General features: G+C 43.1%; 1 protein-coding gene across 2 annotated transcripts in view; it reads right to left on the reverse strand.

Moving 5' to 3' along the window:
- kdr (kinase insert domain receptor (a type III receptor tyrosine kinase)) overlaps positions 1-18,794 on the reverse strand; it is a 69,687-nt gene that overhangs the window by 17,387 nt on the left and 33,506 nt on the right. For both annotated transcript variants that reach the window (XM_080735725.1, XM_080735724.1), the window contains exons 14-19: positions 18,195-18,460; positions 15,748-15,891; positions 14,904-15,035; positions 4,740-4,846; positions 2,151-2,286; positions 186-290 (exon numbers count right to left, since the gene is read on the reverse strand). In XM_080735725.1, the coding sequence (XP_080591851.1) occupies positions 186-290; positions 2,151-2,286; positions 4,740-4,846; positions 14,904-15,035; positions 15,748-15,891; positions 18,195-18,460 (890 nt within the window). The remainder of the gene's footprint in view (positions 1-185; positions 291-2,150; positions 2,287-4,739; positions 4,847-14,903; positions 15,036-15,747; positions 15,892-18,194; positions 18,461-18,794) is intronic.

Raw genomic sequence — 18,794 nt, forward strand, 5'->3', positions numbered from 1 at the left:
AAACTATATATTTTTTAGAGAAAACAAAAAAAAAACAAAAAAAAGGTGAACAACGTCGAATAGTGACTTTGATATTCGAATATTCTAATATTTGGTGAATGCCCTAGTGTGTGCCTACAATATAAAGTATCTGTATAATGTGTACATAATATTCAGAAAAGATGAGGCCACAGTAGCCTACTTACCTTTAAGCATCTTGACAGCAACAGTAGTACAAGTAGTGGCTTTCTCTATACCAAAGGCGGCCGCCTCCACCACCTGTCCAAATGCTCCACGTCCCAATGGGTCGCCTTCAATGCACAACATTTAACATTTTTACAAACAACAAGAGCACCACATCAGCCATACTTTCATACCTTCTAGGTTACTCAGTGATTAGTGAATGACTGAAGCACACAAACACAAAATAGCTTTGAGCTTGTATTTGCCACACAGCTAGTCAATGTTTTGTATTTCTTTTCCACAAGACTATATTATAACCTACTACAGGGGTTCCCAAACTTTTTTGTCTCAGGGCACCCCATGAATATTATTTAAATCCGAGGCACCCCTACATTATAATTTTCACTCCAAGCACCTTATATTTATAGCATATCGTCGTTGTCGGGTGGAAACCTTCTATGTCTTGTATGATGAAGCAGGGCTTTGCTTAACCAAAAGACGTACACATTTGAAACTTGGAGATACGAGGTTTCTGCCTGACAGTGACAATATTTAGTGATTATGTTGCGAGGAAAACGTTGAGATAATAGCCATTTTGGTTAAAACTGACTGAAAATAACTTTGTACTTCGGGTTAGGGTAAGTTTAAAATGATACTAAATATTTTTTCAAGTGTCCAAATAGATTCCAAATATTATCAAATGATCTCGCGGCACCCCTGGACTGCCGTCGCGGCACCCCGGGGTGCCCCGTCACCCACTTTGAAAACCCCTGGCCTACTATAACTACATGAATGAATGAATGAATGAATGAATGAATGAATGAAGTTATTTGGTGTGATAAAAGGAAAGAGCACATCAGCACTTCCACGACATAACCAACACAATATCACAGAGGATCAAAACATAATGAAGCCCTAACGTTGTGGTCCTCTATGAACCCTAGAGACGGGGTGTACATGCGCTGGAAGTAGCGGATCTACAAGTTCACAAATTCTCGCATTGTGACACATTTTTCTTTTCTTTTTTCCGTATAGTTTTTTCTAGATAGTCAGTGTGCCATGTCAATATAATATACATTTTATGGACACACCAAACACCATCAAAAATATTTTGATTGGCAGGACGTTGTTATAACGATCATTAGACTAGCAATAGTATTTTTCTTTTATTAGCAATAATCCACCTATCTCCCCGACCCCCTGCCACGTCAGTGTTCTGTGTTATAATGAATGTAGAATTATGTGCAGGATGTCGTTTGCTGTAAATCAGTTGATTAAAGGCCGGCTGACACGGCCAAAACAGCTAATTAAGGCTATCAAATTAGCCACATTTTTTTATGATGTCATGTACCCCCATGTTAAATTACCCAATCAAATTAATTTATTGTAGTTACTGTACTGAAAGTAGTACTTTCTGTACAGTAACTGCAATACATTCATTTGATTGGCTAATGGGGAGAGGGGGCGGAGTTGAGCGCTGAGCATTAACCGTGCGAGGAGGAGAACAAATGCGACTTCATAAAACAAATTTTAAAACAAGCAGTTCTAGGGGTAAAAATATTATAGAATCTGCTATAGAATCCACCCTAATCGCGTACAAAGTACAAGTCTTCTACCAAAAAGGTGTCAGAGATTAGTACGAGGGTCCAACGTTCTCCTCCTCCCCAGCTCTGAGTCCAGCAGCCATCTCCTGCACACACACACACACACACACACACACACACACACACACACACACACACACACACACACACACACACACACACACACACTAGCTCTCGAAAATAGCCGTGCGGTGCGGCGCTACAAGCTAACAACAACGCATCACATCACGTTGTGCGCGGCACCGCACGACGGACGAAGTATACATTCATTACTAACGGATACGGCCCCGCCTCCTTTTCAGACTGTTTGGAGAAAGACCACGTGACCTACTGTATCATAGCGTTAAACTTCTGGGTGTGTCAGCCTGGTCTTTAAGGTCTCACCTAGCTTCAGCCTGTCCCTGGGGAACTCCCACTTGTTGGCGTCGTACGTGAGCCTCTCACACTGCTCGTCCATGGGCATGTCCTCCGAGTCCAGGATCATGGACAGATAGTTGGCCTTCAGGTCCCTGCCGTACGGCTGAGGGACAGAGACACCCAGAGTTAAGGATAGGGACAGAGCAAGAGGCAGAGAAAGACCATGACTACAGCAAAGTGTACATCAACAGCCCAGTTCCTAAGCCAATAGGTTAAAGAGGTGGCCGGTGCCATGATTTTTCCCCCCTCTAAAACATGATTATCAGGTATTATGATTATACTAGGAGGAAGATTTTTTCCAAAAAAGTATACAGAAAGAGTTAAAATTGGGTTTTCATGTGGCCACACCCCCAGTTCATTAAGTATGCATGGATGTCATGGTGGGTGGTGACCCAGCTGAAGGTAGCCACACCTCACAGTGTTGGGTGAATGGTAATTAGGGGAGGAGTTGATACTGTGACATACTTAGTATGTGTGTTTTTTTAACTGACACTTTTGACCACAAGGTGGCAGCCTCCAAGAGAAAACAAACAAATACCAAGAGAATACATAATTGCTTATAAAAACCACACCAGGGGGTCTAATGAAGTACTTTCAACCTCCTAGACACATGAAAAACAGAAAAAGTACAAAACTATGGCACCACCTCTTTAAAAATAAAACAGCATAATGGCAAATAAACATTGCTTTTGTCAAGTAATTGATGTAATTTGGTTTAGAAATGTACAGCAGGTTCACACAAACTCTGTTAATGTTTTATCATTAATCATGAGAGCAAAATACATATTCCCATTTTCATGTACCCCCATTTGCGAAACACTGATTTAGAAGACATTTATAGAATCGAGTCAAAACATTCAAAGACTTGCACACATTTTCTGGATTTTTCAGAAATAGCAGATCTACAAGCTTGTAGCGCAGCACTCGGTGACACGCTACAAGCTTATATATCTTCTATTTTATTATAGTTAAAGTATAAAATAATGGTTAAAGCGGTTCAAGTCTAACGCGACCCAGATAAGTTCCCAGTCTTAAAGGACAACTTTGTTTTTTTTACAATATTTGACTACAATATTTTAGATTGTAATTAGAGAAAAGAAAAAGTGAGTGTTAAAATGTTTTCATTCGCTTCGTTCTATTGTTTTATCGCGTTTACCGTGCTAAAACGTGGGGCATGCGTACGCATGGGGGCATGCGTACAAGTGGCTAAATATGTCATTTTAGACACAATAAGCCAGCAGTTTCTTTATTGCTATTTACAGTAACAATTCTAGGCCCCATAGGTCACATCCAACCATGAAAGGTTGCGTTGTATCTTGGGAATGGGCTTATTCCGTGTAAAATGACATATTTAGCCACTTGTACGCATGCCCCCAGCCACTGAAATAAGAATCTCTAAAACAACAGAAAAAAGTAAATGAAATAATTTTAACACTCATCTTTTATATTCTTTAATTACAATCTAAAATATGAACCCTTGTTGTAAAAAAACTAAAGTTGTCCTTTAATGGGTTAATTGTGTTCCGGCTTGAATCAATGGAACTGACGTAATTATATTCAAGTTCTTATTTAGCAATATCGCAATGAAAACTCACTTGTCAAGGACAACATCATTTCATAATTATCATGTATTGTTTTCCAAGTTATCCGGGGGCAAACTTGCAATATCCTCACGGCCCACCAGTGGCGTCAGTTCAGCAAAAGCTAGGGTATGGCAAAGATGGGAGTCCTCATGGAAAATAGGCATTACATTTTCGATAACACGGTTCTATTGTGAAAATAGCAGATCTAGATGCTCACAACGCCTCGGGCTATTTTCACAATGTCTGAAAAAAAAACGACTTTTGTCAGTTTTTTCCCCAGGTTTCTAAGGTTTCTTGGGCTGGATATGGCAGCCTGGAACGTTTTTTCAAGTGCAGCTAAACTTAGCATAGTAAACGTGCCACAATTAACAATAATGCATTGCACCTGTGCAGCTGACTTGCGGAACCTGGGAATATATACCATTTTGTTAAGATGGACAATATAATTATAATACCTTGTTAAAGTGACCATTTTGTTAAATTTTGCATTTGTAGTTATTTTACTGTAATTTAACAACATAGGCTAATAACCAGCACAGATAAACAAAGAGACATTCATGGATTTATATTTAAAAGTAACTTTTATTTTCTCCCCTGGACCCAGGGTATGGCAGCTGCATACCCCTGCCATACCCAATTGACGCCCCTGCGGCCCACCAAGTGAGAGGATCACTGCTCTAGATCAGAACAGGGTGCCTGCGACTGAGGTTGCCCCTCGCCATGTGAAAAAGCGGGCCATGCCAGCGTCACGCGGGGCGCCTACGTGACTCGCTGGAGCACAGAGTGGCCCTGTTGTTCCTGTGCACAAAGGGGTGCCAGGGCAATCAGTCCTGACGTGCGTGCATGTTGTGCGTGTGTGTGCCTGTTCCAGGTCATTATTGCGGGGGCTTTGTGTTGGTGCAAGAATAGAAGGAAGGGAAGGAAAGTCGGGCAAAGGCGAGGACGACGGAGGAAGCGCGTGTTTCTCTCTTACCCTCTTTCTCCCGCGGATGACAAAGACGATGAGCAGCCAGAAGAACATGGCGATGACCACCGAGCCGATGGGAACGATCAGCTCAACGTTGGTCTTCTCCTCGGCTCCTGCAAAAACGGTCGCCAGCGTCAGTCACGACTTGAACTCACTCGCCCTTACAATGTTAAACGCACTACTCAAGCAGCATAGACCAGGAGTTTCCAAAATTGTGAAGTCAAAATCTCTCTTGGCACACCTGTATTTATTGCAACCATCAGGTCGCAAGTTACTATGAAAAGCTCCCACTGGCTGTCTCTCTGTCTGTCCGTCACGTCACGTCACACTTTCTCCGCCTCCGTTGGCCCTATCGATGCCAAACTTTGCACACACACTCCTTGGATGGCAAATCACAACCTCCTCCCCTGATTTCTCACATGGCCCTCTTCTAGTGCCACCATCAGGCCGATTTTTGCAAAAGACATTTTTGGACACTGCACCTACAGATTTTGGCCTAAAATCATGCAAAGCCGTACACAGTATCTCTCATGAACATGGATCTGTCCCATTTCCCATATTCCCTCCTGATTGGCTACGATTGCCTTCTAAAGTTTGTGTATGCGACGTGACAGTTAGGGAGTCTTACTGGTAGCGGAAATATCTAGCTTGTAGATCTGCAATTTTCTGGTATTTTAAATTCTTTTTTTTGGGGGGGTAGAGTATTTTTTTTATCTGCCTCTGTATTGGGAAATGAGTGCACACAAAGCAGACTACTGATATAAAAAAAGAATGCATAACTTTCTGTATAGTTGCAATACTAATGTGTGTTAGTCACGAAACACCAAGGTACACCTGGACTTGTCTCTCGGCACACTGTTTGGGCATAACTGGCATAAACGACTTGCACAGTATGATAGGGAAGGGGTGTGTTCTTTAGATGCAACATAGCATGTCTTGTCTGTTTGGAACATGGAATAAGCCCTTGTAGTGATGTGTTTTGGCAGCACTCAACCAGTGGCGTCAGTTCCGAAAAAGCTAAGGTATGGCAACATGAATGGTGTCTTGAACGCGCGCGAAAGCGCGCGTTCAAGACGCCAGTCATGTTGCCATACCTTATCAACAGGCATGATTCATTTATTTTGAGAAGTACATTTTCTCCCCCCCCCCCCCCCCCCCCCCGTTTCTACGGTTTATTTGGCTGGATATGGCAGCCTGGAACGGTTGTTCAAGTGCAGCTAAACTTGGCATGTTAGTAAACGTGCCACAATTAACAATAATGCATTGCACATGTGCAGCTGACCTGCGGAACCTGGGAATATACCACTCTGTCAAGATGAATAAAAATGTGGAGAATATAATTATAATACCTTGTTAAAGTGACCATTTTGTAAAATTTTGCATTTGTCGTTATTTTACTGTAATTTAACGACATAATAACCAGCACAGATAGACAAACAGATATTCATGTATTTATATTTAAAAGTAACTTTTATTTTCCCCCCTGGGACCCAGGGTATGGCAGCTGCATACCCCTGCCATACCCAATTGACGCCCCTGCGCTCAACACGGGAGCATCAGGAAAAGGGTTTGCCGGGTTCGTTTGGGTTTGGAGGGGCGGCAACTTTTGGAATGGAGTCTGGAAGCAGGTGTTTTATCTCATGATATCAAAGGCTCAGGAGTGACCGGTGCCAACGTCGACTTGGTAAAGAAGCACTTCCACGATCACGGACAGTCCTGTCTGTCCACTGTCTTTGTGGAACCCTATGACCTGCCTAGCAGCTACAATACACCCTCCAGGGGTGTTGAAACCAAATTCTGGGCCCTGGGTACAAGGACTCACTCACATTTTGTGCTTTAACTATTGAAAAATAGCAAATATACAAGCTCACAGCACGGCACTGAGCGCCGCGCTGCGAGCTTGTAGATATGCTAAGAAAAGTCGTGAAAATGTATGCACGTTTTTGAATTTTTAGTCTTTGAATATTTCAAATCCTTCTAAGGTTTTTTGAAAAACCTATGTTTCTATGTCAGTGTGGTGCTCAAACTTTTTCATGTGAAGGACCCCCAAAATGATATGTATTTGGCCACGGACCCCCATCTCAAAATATTTAGTTCCAGGGGACCCCCCAGAGGCAGAATTTGAGTTACAAATGTTTGCTTAAAAAAATACATACGTTCAAAGATTTGCACACATTTTCACGACTTTTCAAAAATAGCAGATCTACAAGCTCGCAGCGCAGCACTCAGTGCCGCGATGTGAGCTTGTATATCTGCAATTTGTCAATAGCTAAAGTATAAAAAAATTAGGGCCCCTCCACCTTGGGACCTTGGACACCCTCTCTCCCTATAGCCTTTGTGGCATACTCCATTTTAACACATCTGCCGCCCAGCCCGTTTATAAACGTTCTATTTTGCCCAGCTATTTACCGCCTTACACGTACATCAACGTTCTATAGTCTTTTCATTGTTTTACAATTGATGGTGCTCTCGTGCTGCCTGTGACTTAATACAGTAGGGCAACATCAAAGGGAACCAGGTCATTCACGTGAATGAAGAAAAAAGGTCAAAAAACTGCATTGAAATACATGTTATCAGGCAATCCAAATACAACAGAGAGAGAGGGAGAAAAGTCTGCAGCTTTTTGAAACGCGACAAGCCAGGCTAGCCAGCTAGCCAGCTGAGGAGAAAAAAGAAAAAAAAAAGATCGGTTGGGAGGCTCGGTTGAGATTTGAATATAGGATATTTATAGTTAGAGTTAGAGTTTAGATAGTTGATTGATAGCCTAGAGATGACAGTAGAATTCGTTTAGATTTGAGTGTATTTAGGTGAAGACACTCTGTATTTATAGTGGGAGAGGAGGAGTGAATGTGTAGAAAACTCAACCAGACGCGCACACACACAGGGGTGTCACAAGAGGGGAGTGCGAGTGGAAACCCTACACTAGGGCCCAAGGTGGAGGGGACATAATTATTTTATACTTTAGCTATTGAAAAATAGCAGATCTACAAGCTCACAGCGCGGCACTCTGCGAGCTTGTACATCTGCTATTTTTTAAATCCCCCCTATGAAGAACAATCATGGGGGTCCCGCAGTGAATCCTTGTAGCCAGGGCCCAGATTTTGGTGCGACACCCCTGCACACACAACACGATACGACACGATGAAAACCCTACCTTATACACTGTAACCTCCTCCCAAAGTGCAGTCATCTGCTGTAGTGGCTCGTAAAGCTATAATCCATGTGGCTAAGTTTACAGTTAGTAAACTCAATGATCCAACGCGAAACACCGGTGTTGTCCCTGTGTTGTGTAATGGTCATCTAGCCTCTGTCTGGACAAGAAAGAATGCACCCCGCTGAAGATCTCTCAAAAAGGGGTAAATAAAAAAGTTGCGCGTGCGTTGATCCAGCAAATGTTCCTCTGCATCGAAAGTTACACATCTGATCTGTGTGTGTGTGTGTGTGTGTGTGTGTGTGTGTGTGTGTGTCTGTCATTAGTTTCATTTTCGCTGAAATGTCTCAGTGTTTCATTAGCTGAGAAATCACGTGACATAACACAGGCAGGGGCGTCAATTGGGTATGGCAGGGGTATGCAGCTGCCATACCTTGGCTACAAGGGGAAATCATAAAAATGTACTTTTCATCGTGCCTGCGCGAGGGCACGCGTGCAAGACACCAGTCATGTTGCCATACCTTAGCTTGTTCTGAACTGACGCCACTGAACACAGGTGTTCCACAGGGGCGCGTGCGTGCTCGCGCATGTGGATGTGCGCGCGCATGTGGGGTGTGTGTGTGTGTGTGTGTGCGTGTGTTTGTGTGTGTGCCTGAAATGTCATAGGAGGAGCTCAGGGTGGTCCTTGTGCTTCGCGACGTTCGCGCGTGCGCGTGCATGCGCATGCATGTGTGTGAGTGTGTGCGTGTGTGTTGAGACTGAGTACACAGTGCCACAGTGCCAATTATTGGCTTGAAACAACAAAATCAACCCAATAAGAGACGTATTCATGTTATTTCATAAAAAGCCTTTTTTCTAGCCTTTTTAAACAAATTAGGCCATTTGGGGCAGGCGCAGTAGTCGCTAATAAATTCATTGAAAAATCATCATGGAACATAAAACTCTTGTTTATTTTTTTTTATAAAGTATAGATTTTAATCTTTCCATCGGTATACTCCATTTGTTCATAGACATAGAAACAAATTTTCAAAATATTCATTACAAATGAATCAAAATGCTCCAAAACCCTGACATGTTTTGGAAGAGTTTAATAAAAAACGTGGGGCAGGCAATGTGTTAACATTAAAAAAAAACATATTTTTTATTTTTCATTATAATCCTGAATTACGTCACTCTACTTACTAGACAACTCTAGAACAGGGGTTCCCACACTTTTTAGCCCGTGACCCAAAAGAGAAATTTGACGTTTGCTCGGGAATCCAAACTTGAGAAAACAGCAGATCTACAAGCTCACAGCACGTCGCTTCGTGCCGCGTTGTGAGCTTGTAGATGGTCTATTTTCACTAGTTGAATGTATGTATGGAAATTATCCGATTTTATTCATGAAATACTTTTGAAACATTTTGGAATTGTTTTTAAAAGTTGTGTGCTTTTTGTTTAAAATCTTTTGAAATAACATATTTTTGAAATGTGGGAAACTCACAAAAATAGGTCTGCGACCCACAAATGGGTCCCGACCCACTGTTTGGGCAACTGTGATCTAGAACAACTTGGGAATGATGCAAGTTGTGAATGCATGCTCCACCCGGTTATGCAATACCCGTCTGCCTGCCTGTGTCCCTAATTGGGTATATGCATTAGGGCTGTCACAATTATTACATAATCGTCTAATCGTGATTATTTGACATTATCGCAATTATTTTGTCATAATCGTCATAATCGTGAATGTTGAAAAATGTCCGAAATAGTGGAAATAGCAGATCTACAAGCTCACAACGCGTCGCATCGCGAAAAGACATTTTTGGACACTGCACCTACAGATTTTGGCCTAAAATCATGCAAAGCCGTACACAGTATCTCTCATGAACATGGATCTGTCCCATTTCCCATATTCCCTCCTGATTGGCTACGATTGCCTTCTAAAGTTTGTGTATGCGACGTGACAGTTAGGGAGTCTTACTGGTAGCGGAAATATCTAGCTTGTAGATCTGCAATTTTCTGGTATTTTAAATTCTTTTTTTGGGGGGGGGGGTAGAGTATTTTTTTATCTGCCTCTGTATTGGGAAATGAGTGCACACAAAGCAGACTACTGATATAAAAAAAGAATGCATAACTTTCTGTATAGTTGCAATACTAATGTGTGTTAGTCACGAAACACCAAGGTACACCTGGACTTGTCTCTCGGCACACTGTTTGGGCATAACTGGCATAAACGACTTGCACAGTATGATAGGGAAGGGGTGTGTTCTTTAGATGCAACATAGCATGTCTTGTCTGTTTGGAACATGGAATAAGCCCTTGTAGTGATGTGTTTTGGCAGCGCTCAACACGGGAGCATCAGGAAAAGGGTTTGCCGGGTTCGTTTGGGTTTGGAGGGGCGGCAACTTTTGGAATGGAGTCTGGAAGCAGGTGTTTTATCTCATGATATCAAAGGCTCAGGAGTGACCGGTGCCAACGTCGACTTGGTAAAGCACTTCTTCCACGACCATCACGGACAGTCCTGTCTGTCCACTGTCTTTTGGAACCCTATGACCTGCCTAGCAGCTACAATAATACACCCTCCAGGGGAGTCGCACCAAATTCTGGGCCCTGGGTACAAGGACTCACTCACATTTTTTGCTTTAACTATTGAAAAATAGCAGATATACAAGCACACAGCGCGGCACTGAGCGCCGCGCTGCGAGCTTGTAGATATGCTAAGAAAAGTCGTGAAAATGTGTGCAAGTCTTTGAATATTTCAAATCCTTCTAAGGTTTTTTGAAAAACCTATGTTTCTATGTCAGTGTGGTGCTCAAACTTTTTCATGTGAAGGACCCCCAAAATGATCACGGACCCCCATCTCAAAATATTTAGTTCCAGGGGATCCCCCAGAGGCAAAATTTTAGTTACAAATGTTCGCTTAAAAAATACATACATTCAAAGATTTGCACACATTTTCACGACTTTTCCAAAATAGCAGATCTACAAGCTCGCAGCGCGGCACTCGGTGCCGCGCTGTGTGCTTGTATATCTGCTATTTTTCAATAGCTAAAGTATAATAATTAGGGCCCCTCCACCTTGGGCCCTTGGCCTCCCTGTAGCCTTTATGGCATACTCCATTTTAACATTTTTTTTTTTTTACATATTTCGTATTTTTCATTATAATCCTGAATTACGTTACTCTACTTACTAGACAACTCTAGAACAGTGGTTCCCAAACTTTTTAGCCCGTGACCCAAAAGAGAAATTTGACGTTTGCTCGGGAATCCAAACTTGAGAAAACAGCAGATCTACAAGCTCACAAGCGCGTCGCTTCGTGCCGCGTTGTGAGCTTGTAGATGATCTATTTTCACTAGTTGAATGTATTTATGGAAATTATTCGATTTTATTCATGAAATGCTTTTTGAAACATTTTGGAATTGCTTTTTAAAAGTTGTGCTTTTTGTTTAAACTTTTTAAAATCTTTTGAATTAACATATATTTTTGAAATGTGGGGAACTCACAAAAATAGGTCTGCGACCCACAAATGGGTCCCGACCCACTGTTTGGGCAACTGTGCTCTAGAACAACTTGGGAACGATGCAAGTTGTGAATGCATGCTCCACCATGCAATACCCGTCTGCCTGCCTGTGTCCCTATTCCCTAATTATGCTAAGGAGAGCTCTGTACCTGTAGGGCCGTGACCCTTTTAACTCATTTAGTGCCTCAGACATGAAAGGGTTAATTTTCCAGCGTGCCGGCCGCTTGCTCCGTCCGCGGCCAGTCTCTTATTTTGAAGGCCGGAAGTAGATCGAGCTAACTAAACGAAGTCCTACCCGAAGATTCACCCGGAAGTAGTTCTGGTCCAAAACGTAAACAGTGATCTAAGATGGATGCCTTTATGCTTGTGCTATTTTAGCGAGAATCCAATGCCATCCTTGGCATCAAAAGTGTTTTTTGGAGAAAATGGACTGTAAAGATGAGACCGTTGGTTTCAATGTTATGGGATCACTATTGTGTGCACGTGGATGAGCGATGATGATGAACCGCGACTCCACCAGTGCCAGGGCTTTTCACCGGACGGTAGGTAGCCACCAGTGCCAGCTTTACTGTATATACAGTATATTTCGGGCGACATCGTGTGATCGTCATGCTGGATACCTTTTAATATTTCACGAGTATTCGTGGGATCGGCACTTAATAAGTTAAGCCCATATATGGAGATCCCAGATGTCTTCAGTAGGCCTATATATGTATATTCCAATTTCCGCCTTCGTCTTCAGACTCGCCTCTTCAGACTCCACCTTAGCCCTTAGCACTTACCGTAGCACTTGCCCACCCTCGATGACCATGCAGGATATTTATGCAAAGTGCATAATGTAATTTAGATTTTTTTTTTTTATATCGACTGATGCCAGGTCATTGTTGACTTGGCATTCTAAGGTATAGCTTTGACGTACAGATTATGGATTTTTTGATTGATTTGTATTTATATATATTTTTTTTGGGGGGGTTCTACTGTTAGACTGGACAATAGTTTGTGGTCTACCTATGTTTTTAGATGACTATTTCTATTTTGATGTATGCTGATGTATGCTGTCCTTGTTTATTGCAAGTCGCTCTGAAGAGCGTCTGCCAAATGGGTTTATCAGTTGCGGTTCTGGACAATCGGATCTCCATACATGGGCATATGGGTTCGGATCGGACCTGGACAAGTGGATCTCTTGATTCTTGATTCCTATATATCGTCACTGTCGAACAGAAACCTCGTATCTCCAAGTTTCAAGTTTGTACGGCCTTGTATGATGAAGCAGGGCTTTACTTGGTGAAAGGTCACCAAGTAAAGCCCTGCTTCATCATACAAGGCCGTCGCACAAAAGAAGTGAAAACAGCCGATCTACAAGCACACACCGCCTCGCGGTGCGAGGCGTTGTGTGCTTGTAGATCCGCTGTTTTCACTAGTTTAGTTCATTTTTAAAACGATAAATACAAAACGAAAGGTCTTGGACATACAAGGTTTCCACCCGACAACGACGATATGTTTTCACTTGTCCTCATATCCCCTATCATCACAGCCCCTCTCCTCGCTATACTGGCGCCTGGAAAGCAGCTGACAGGACGATGGTCAGGGACGGGTGGTGCACGTACCGATAGGCCTCCCAGCTCCTAGTTAGCGTGTTTGTTTGTTTGTTGCCGCGTTTCACTGATCAGTACAGAACAGAACAGGCGAGGGGAGGGGTGGGGGTGAAGGTGGGGGGGGGGGTTTGACTAGCTGGAACTGGGGCAGGGGGCCGGGCCGGGGGGCTGCAGTGCAGGCAGGCCCGGGTCCTTTTGTCCCGAAGCCCCCTCATTGTTTTGTTATTTAGAACGCACCCTGGAGGATGTGTGCTAAAACAAGGGGCCGACTTCCTGCCCCGCGGAAGTGCGGAGAGGTTTTTTTAGCGCTTCATCTTTTAATATTAAAAAAATAAAAACACTTTATTTTTTATTTGTGTGTGTGTGAGCGGAAACATTGAGGCTGGCTATAAATACGTTGGCTTTGTGTTGATAGTACGGAGCGCTCTCGGCTGGCGAAAGGCCCACACTCGCCGCTTCGCTTACGAGAAGGCAGCGTATTCCTTTCTAACCGGTAAACAGGAAACGTATCATTCAGCCTCCTCCATAACTTTTTTCTGTTGCATAAGTAGCAGCACAGAGGCGTCATTTGGGTATGGCAAGGTATTAGGGGTGTAACGATATATTAACTGAATCAAAAAATCCAGATTGTACCGCTTTGGCTTTGTGTCGTATCGGTATCGTTGATGATTCCTATATATATATATTCCTATATATACTCTCCTATGTATCTCCAAGTTTCGAATTTGTATGTTCTTTCGCAAAGTAAAGCCCTGCTTCATCATACAAGGCCGTCGCACAAAAGTAGTGAAAACAGCCAATGGAGATAATCGTTATCGAATCGCTTTGCAGTGCAAAGAATTGATTGTATGGAAATTAAGTATTTGTGCCTTGTATTTAGCAATTTTAAGAAGGAAAATGAAAAAGAGGGGTTTAATTACTTTTCCATTCCATTCCATTCCAGCTACTCTTGATCTATCGATAAATGTGTGTAATCTCTGTGTTCATGTCAAGGTGCGGGCTTGTCCATATGTGTTGAAATATAATGTCCATGTATTTGCTAGAGAATCACAGTGTTTACTTATTTATATCCATAAAAACAGATTTTTCCCTTAAAAACATGCACTATTGACACGTTTCACACAGATTGAATTATATGATTTTAAATCATTGAATCGAATCGTATCGTATCGCCATGATGAACCAATATTGTCCATGTATCGTGTGGTCAACCATGTCTCGTCATGCGTATCGTATCGTTGCTAAAATGTATCGTTACAAACCTATACAAGGTATGGCAGCTGCCATACCTTGGCTACAGGGAAAAAAATAAAATGTACTTCTCAAAATAAATGTATCATGCCTGTTGCTAAGTCATGTATGACAACATGACTGGTGTGACACCAGTCATGTTGTCAGTCATAGCTTTTGCTGAACTGACGCCACTGGTAGCGGCATTTCTTGGCTGGATGTTAACCTGTCTGGTGCCAACCCCCGAGTTTCCCGAGTTTGTATTGGTACCCCCCCCCCCCCCCTGTGCCAACCCAGAGTTTCCAGAGTTTGGGCCATTAAAATTATTATTATAATTATTTTTTTTTTCAAAAACATTTTTTGGACCTCAAAAAATGTATTAAGCATGATCGTGATCGCGAAATTGCATGTTTAACCCCCATACCAACCCCATCTTTCAAACATGGCAGCCATGTTTGTTTACATTTGAAGAAAACATAATGGCTGCTATCTCATGAATGCCTGAGCGGATTTCCAAGAGGATTTTTTAGTTTGAAAGCTGTGAACAGCGTGCACACACGTGGTGCATGATTAGGCATGGGCGTGCATGATCCGTGTACTATGAATTACATCGAAGTCTATGGAGACCATGGCAACTTGGACCTTCAAAGAGATTTAATTGATAGCAACATAAGTGTTAAGAACAGGGTTCTGACCTTCAGTGACTAAGTTGGCCTGTGACGTGTCACAGCCGCGGCTGTTACAGGCGGTGCACGTGTACAGCCCGCCGTCCTCCGTCTTCACTCGCTGGATGGTCAGGGTCTGGTTCCGTTCGCTCAGAATCACACCTGGAAGCAATCCGTGACAAGCGTTAGCAGCCGTCAAAAACAGACTTTTCTTTTTGTGCTTTTCAGCTGCATGCAACAACAAAAAAACATGTGAGTTGTACCAGTGTTGTTTTTGACAGCAAATTTGGATTTCGTTTTAGTCAGAGTCTTTTGAATAAAATGCCATTTAGTTTTAGTCATAATTTAGTCACCTGAAAAGTTTTAGTTTTAGTCGAGTTTTAGTCGACTAACTATCATAAGATTTTAGGCGACTAAATCTACAGTTGATTTAGTCAACTAAAATGTATTTTGGCAGGCCTTGATAGCATTGTAATGGCTGATTTTACACTTGGTTGCGTGCTGAAAATAGCCGATCTACAAGCTCAGTAGATCTGCACGCGACGCGTTGTGAGCTTGTAGATCGGCTATTTTCAGCACGCAACACCTGAGAGCAACCAAACATGAAATGACTCTCTTCTCCACTATAGTCCCTCCCTAACATTTTAGTCTAGTTTTTATTTTGTTGACGAAATTGTCAATATATTTAGTCTTAGTTTTAGTCATCACAGCTTACTTTTTATTTCGTTTTTATTTCGTTTTCGTCAGTAAAAAAAAAGCAGTCAACAAACATTTTTTGTCATAGTTTTAGTCGACAAAATCAACACTGAGTTAGTTGTGCCATGCATTGGAAAAGCAGCGTTCGTGCAATTGCTCTGCGCTACTGCGTTCTCACCTGAGCCCTGCACCACAGTGCGGTTGTTTTTGGTCCAGGTCACCGCGGGGCTGGGAGTGCCGGACACGTTACAAACCAGCACAGTCGTGGCACTGATGTTGACTCTTTGGTCGGTGAAATTCAGGATCCTCGCTGCCTCGAGAGCTAAAACACAAGGACAATTAGTTGTTATTTTATTTCCCACAAAACCAATACAATTTTCTTCCCACTATAAGAAGAGTCACCAGTGCTGGCTTTAATGCAAGGACTTAAGCTGGCCTGCACACTGCTGCGTTTTTCGGGGCGAATATCGGAGTGAATTTCGGAGCGCGCAAATAAAAAATCTACCTCACGTTATGTCAGTCACGTTTTTTCGTGCACCACTCGGTCCCTTGCTCTCTCTATCTCTCTCTCTCTCCTTGCCCTGAAAAACGCATTTCGCAACGAAAAACGCAGCAGTGTGCAAAGACCTTTACGGTGGCGAGGACTACTACCAGCTAAAGAGCATCAAAAGTGAAACAATGGCTGCTGAAGAACGGGGAAATGCGTCGGCAGCCCTCGTTGGTGAAGCAAAACTGTACCGCAGGACCCCTCCTTCTGCAGGACCCCAGCCCCACAAAGTGTTAACCCGGCTCTGAGAGTCACAGTTACTGAGTAAAACAACATGAGTGAGGCAGCCTAGAGCAGTGGTTCTCAACCTGTGGGTCGGGACCCCCAGGGGGGTCACCAAATTATTTTTGGGGGGTCCCCAGATGATTTGATTAATTTGAAACACTGTTTTCTAACTCAACAGTAAAAAAAAAGAACATGCAGTTTAAGTGTATAGAGGGTATCTGCACATTTATAAAGTGACAATTAAAGGACTTTTAATACCTTTGTAACATCTGTAACACCACTGTCCACATTGTCAAATAGGCGTATTAGAAGCAGAATTTGTGAAAATAGTCGATCTACATGCTCACAACGCCTCGCAACGCGAGGCGTTGTGAGCATGTAGATCGTCTATTTTCACAATAGGACCGTGTTATACAAAATGTAATGTCTCTCTTCTCTTAGTGCTCGTCAGGGTGGGGGGGGTCCCCATTTAAAATATGATTATTTTGGGGGTCACAGCCTGAAAAGGTTGAGAAACACTGGCCTAGAGGACGGTGTGTGTAGTTGACAGACAAACAAACAGACAGTCTCTTTACTGCGGTGTGAAAAAAAAAAAAGTCCTGATTTAAACGTATCTGGGTGCCAGTGTCACGCATCGTGGTGCCGTGCAATGCATTGTGAGCTTGTAGATCAGCTAATTACGATGTGCCACACAATGCCCAACCAAGTGCAATTATTGAAAATCACTATTTAATCATGTGCATTTGTGCAACACTCTTGTATGAAGTAGGGCCAGGGAGGTGCAGAGAATGTTAGAGAGGCAGGGGCTGAAATTTCTAAAAGGACCTTTTGGTGAAAATATCAAAAATAACAGACCTCCAAGCTCACAACACGTTGCAGCGCAGTGCTTCGAGGTCGGCTATTTTCAGTGCTTGATACCACGCTGAACTAAGCATAATCAACTCAATACTGGAGATGTGGCGTAACGGCACGGATTTCTACACAGAGAGGGAAATTCTTTCAACATAACATCACTGTCGGGCAGAAACCTCGTATCTCAAAGTTTCACATTTTCGCAAAGTAAAGCCCTGCTTCATCATACAAGGCCGTCGCACAAAAGTAGTGAAAACAGCCGATCTACAAGCTCGGCTGTTTTCACTAGTTTAAATCATTTTTAAATTGATAAATGCAAAACGACAACGACGATAAGATGCGCATTCAAGTTCAGGAGATTTTGGACAAGGCAATTCTCTTGAATGCTGCCTTCAGGTATGGCAGAGAGCGTTTGCATTTGTTTCACCATAGTAAAAACTGCATTCATGGTCTGGAAAGGGCACTTTTTACAGACGGATTAAGGGGCAGGGGCTCAAGCCCCCCTTGATGTCTATGTGTGCCTGAAAAGCAGTTCTGCCAGATATTATTATTTATTTATTGGGGCTGGTGCCAGCAAAAAGCAGCTTACCTTTGCGATGTTATAGAAAATTATCTATTGATTCTTTCCAAAATAATTCATTTCACAATAGGCACTCATATGTGTACTTTAGCCTGGCGGCAGAGGGCAGCCTTATGCAAGAATTAATGTGAATTGGGCCGCTCCGCTTGCCATACATTCAGAGCATAGAAATGCATTTTCTAGATCACATCCACAGAAAACAGCCAGGAAGTGATTTGGGACTCCATTATTGCTAAAGTGCGGTGGATTTATGAGAGCAGCGTTACGGGAGATGATTTTACTGTACACGGCGGCACGACCCCTCATCAGCTTACAGTCATCAGACAAGGTAAAAAGAACGAGCCGTATTGGCAACGATCTGGGTTGAAAATTGGGGCGAACGGGAACGTCCGAAGCAGTAAAAGAGTTAAGATGGTGGTACCTCTGAGAGTCAGGAGGCGCAGCAGGCATGTCCTCTCGCCCGTCTTGACGTTCTCCACCTGGCAGGCGTACCAGCCCTCCTCCTGGCGGGAGACGTTGGGCAGGAGCAGCTCCAGGGTGACGTTGGCGCCCTGCAGGCCCGACAGCACGGCCTGGGTCATGGGCTGCAGGGGCAGGGGCAGCACGCGGCAGGGCTGCACCGGGGGAAGCTGCTCCGCCTCGGGGACGGCGCTCAGCCGGTACCAGGCCAGGTTCCCGTAGATCAGCCTGTCGGTATAGGGGGTGTAACGAGACATTTTGTCGTTGTCAAGTGGAAACCTTGTATGTCCAAAACTCTTCATCTTGCATTTATCATTTTAAAAACGATTTAAACTAGTGAAAACAGCCGATCCACAAGTACACAACGCCTCGCACCAGATCTGCTGTTTTCACTACCTTTGTGCGACGGCCTTGTGTGATGAAGCAGTGCTTTGCTTTGTGAAAAAACTTACAAATTTGAAACTTGGAGATACGATGTTTCTGCCCGACAGTGACGATTTAATAGCGATGCGATGCACATCACAATACATGGTTGACGATACGATACATGGACGATATTGGT

This window comes from Nannobrachium achirus (assembly GCF_963921795.1).
Source record: "Nannobrachium achirus genome assembly, chromosome: 1".
Classification (NCBI taxonomy): domain Eukaryota; kingdom Metazoa; phylum Chordata; class Actinopteri; order Myctophiformes; family Myctophidae; genus Nannobrachium; species Nannobrachium achirus.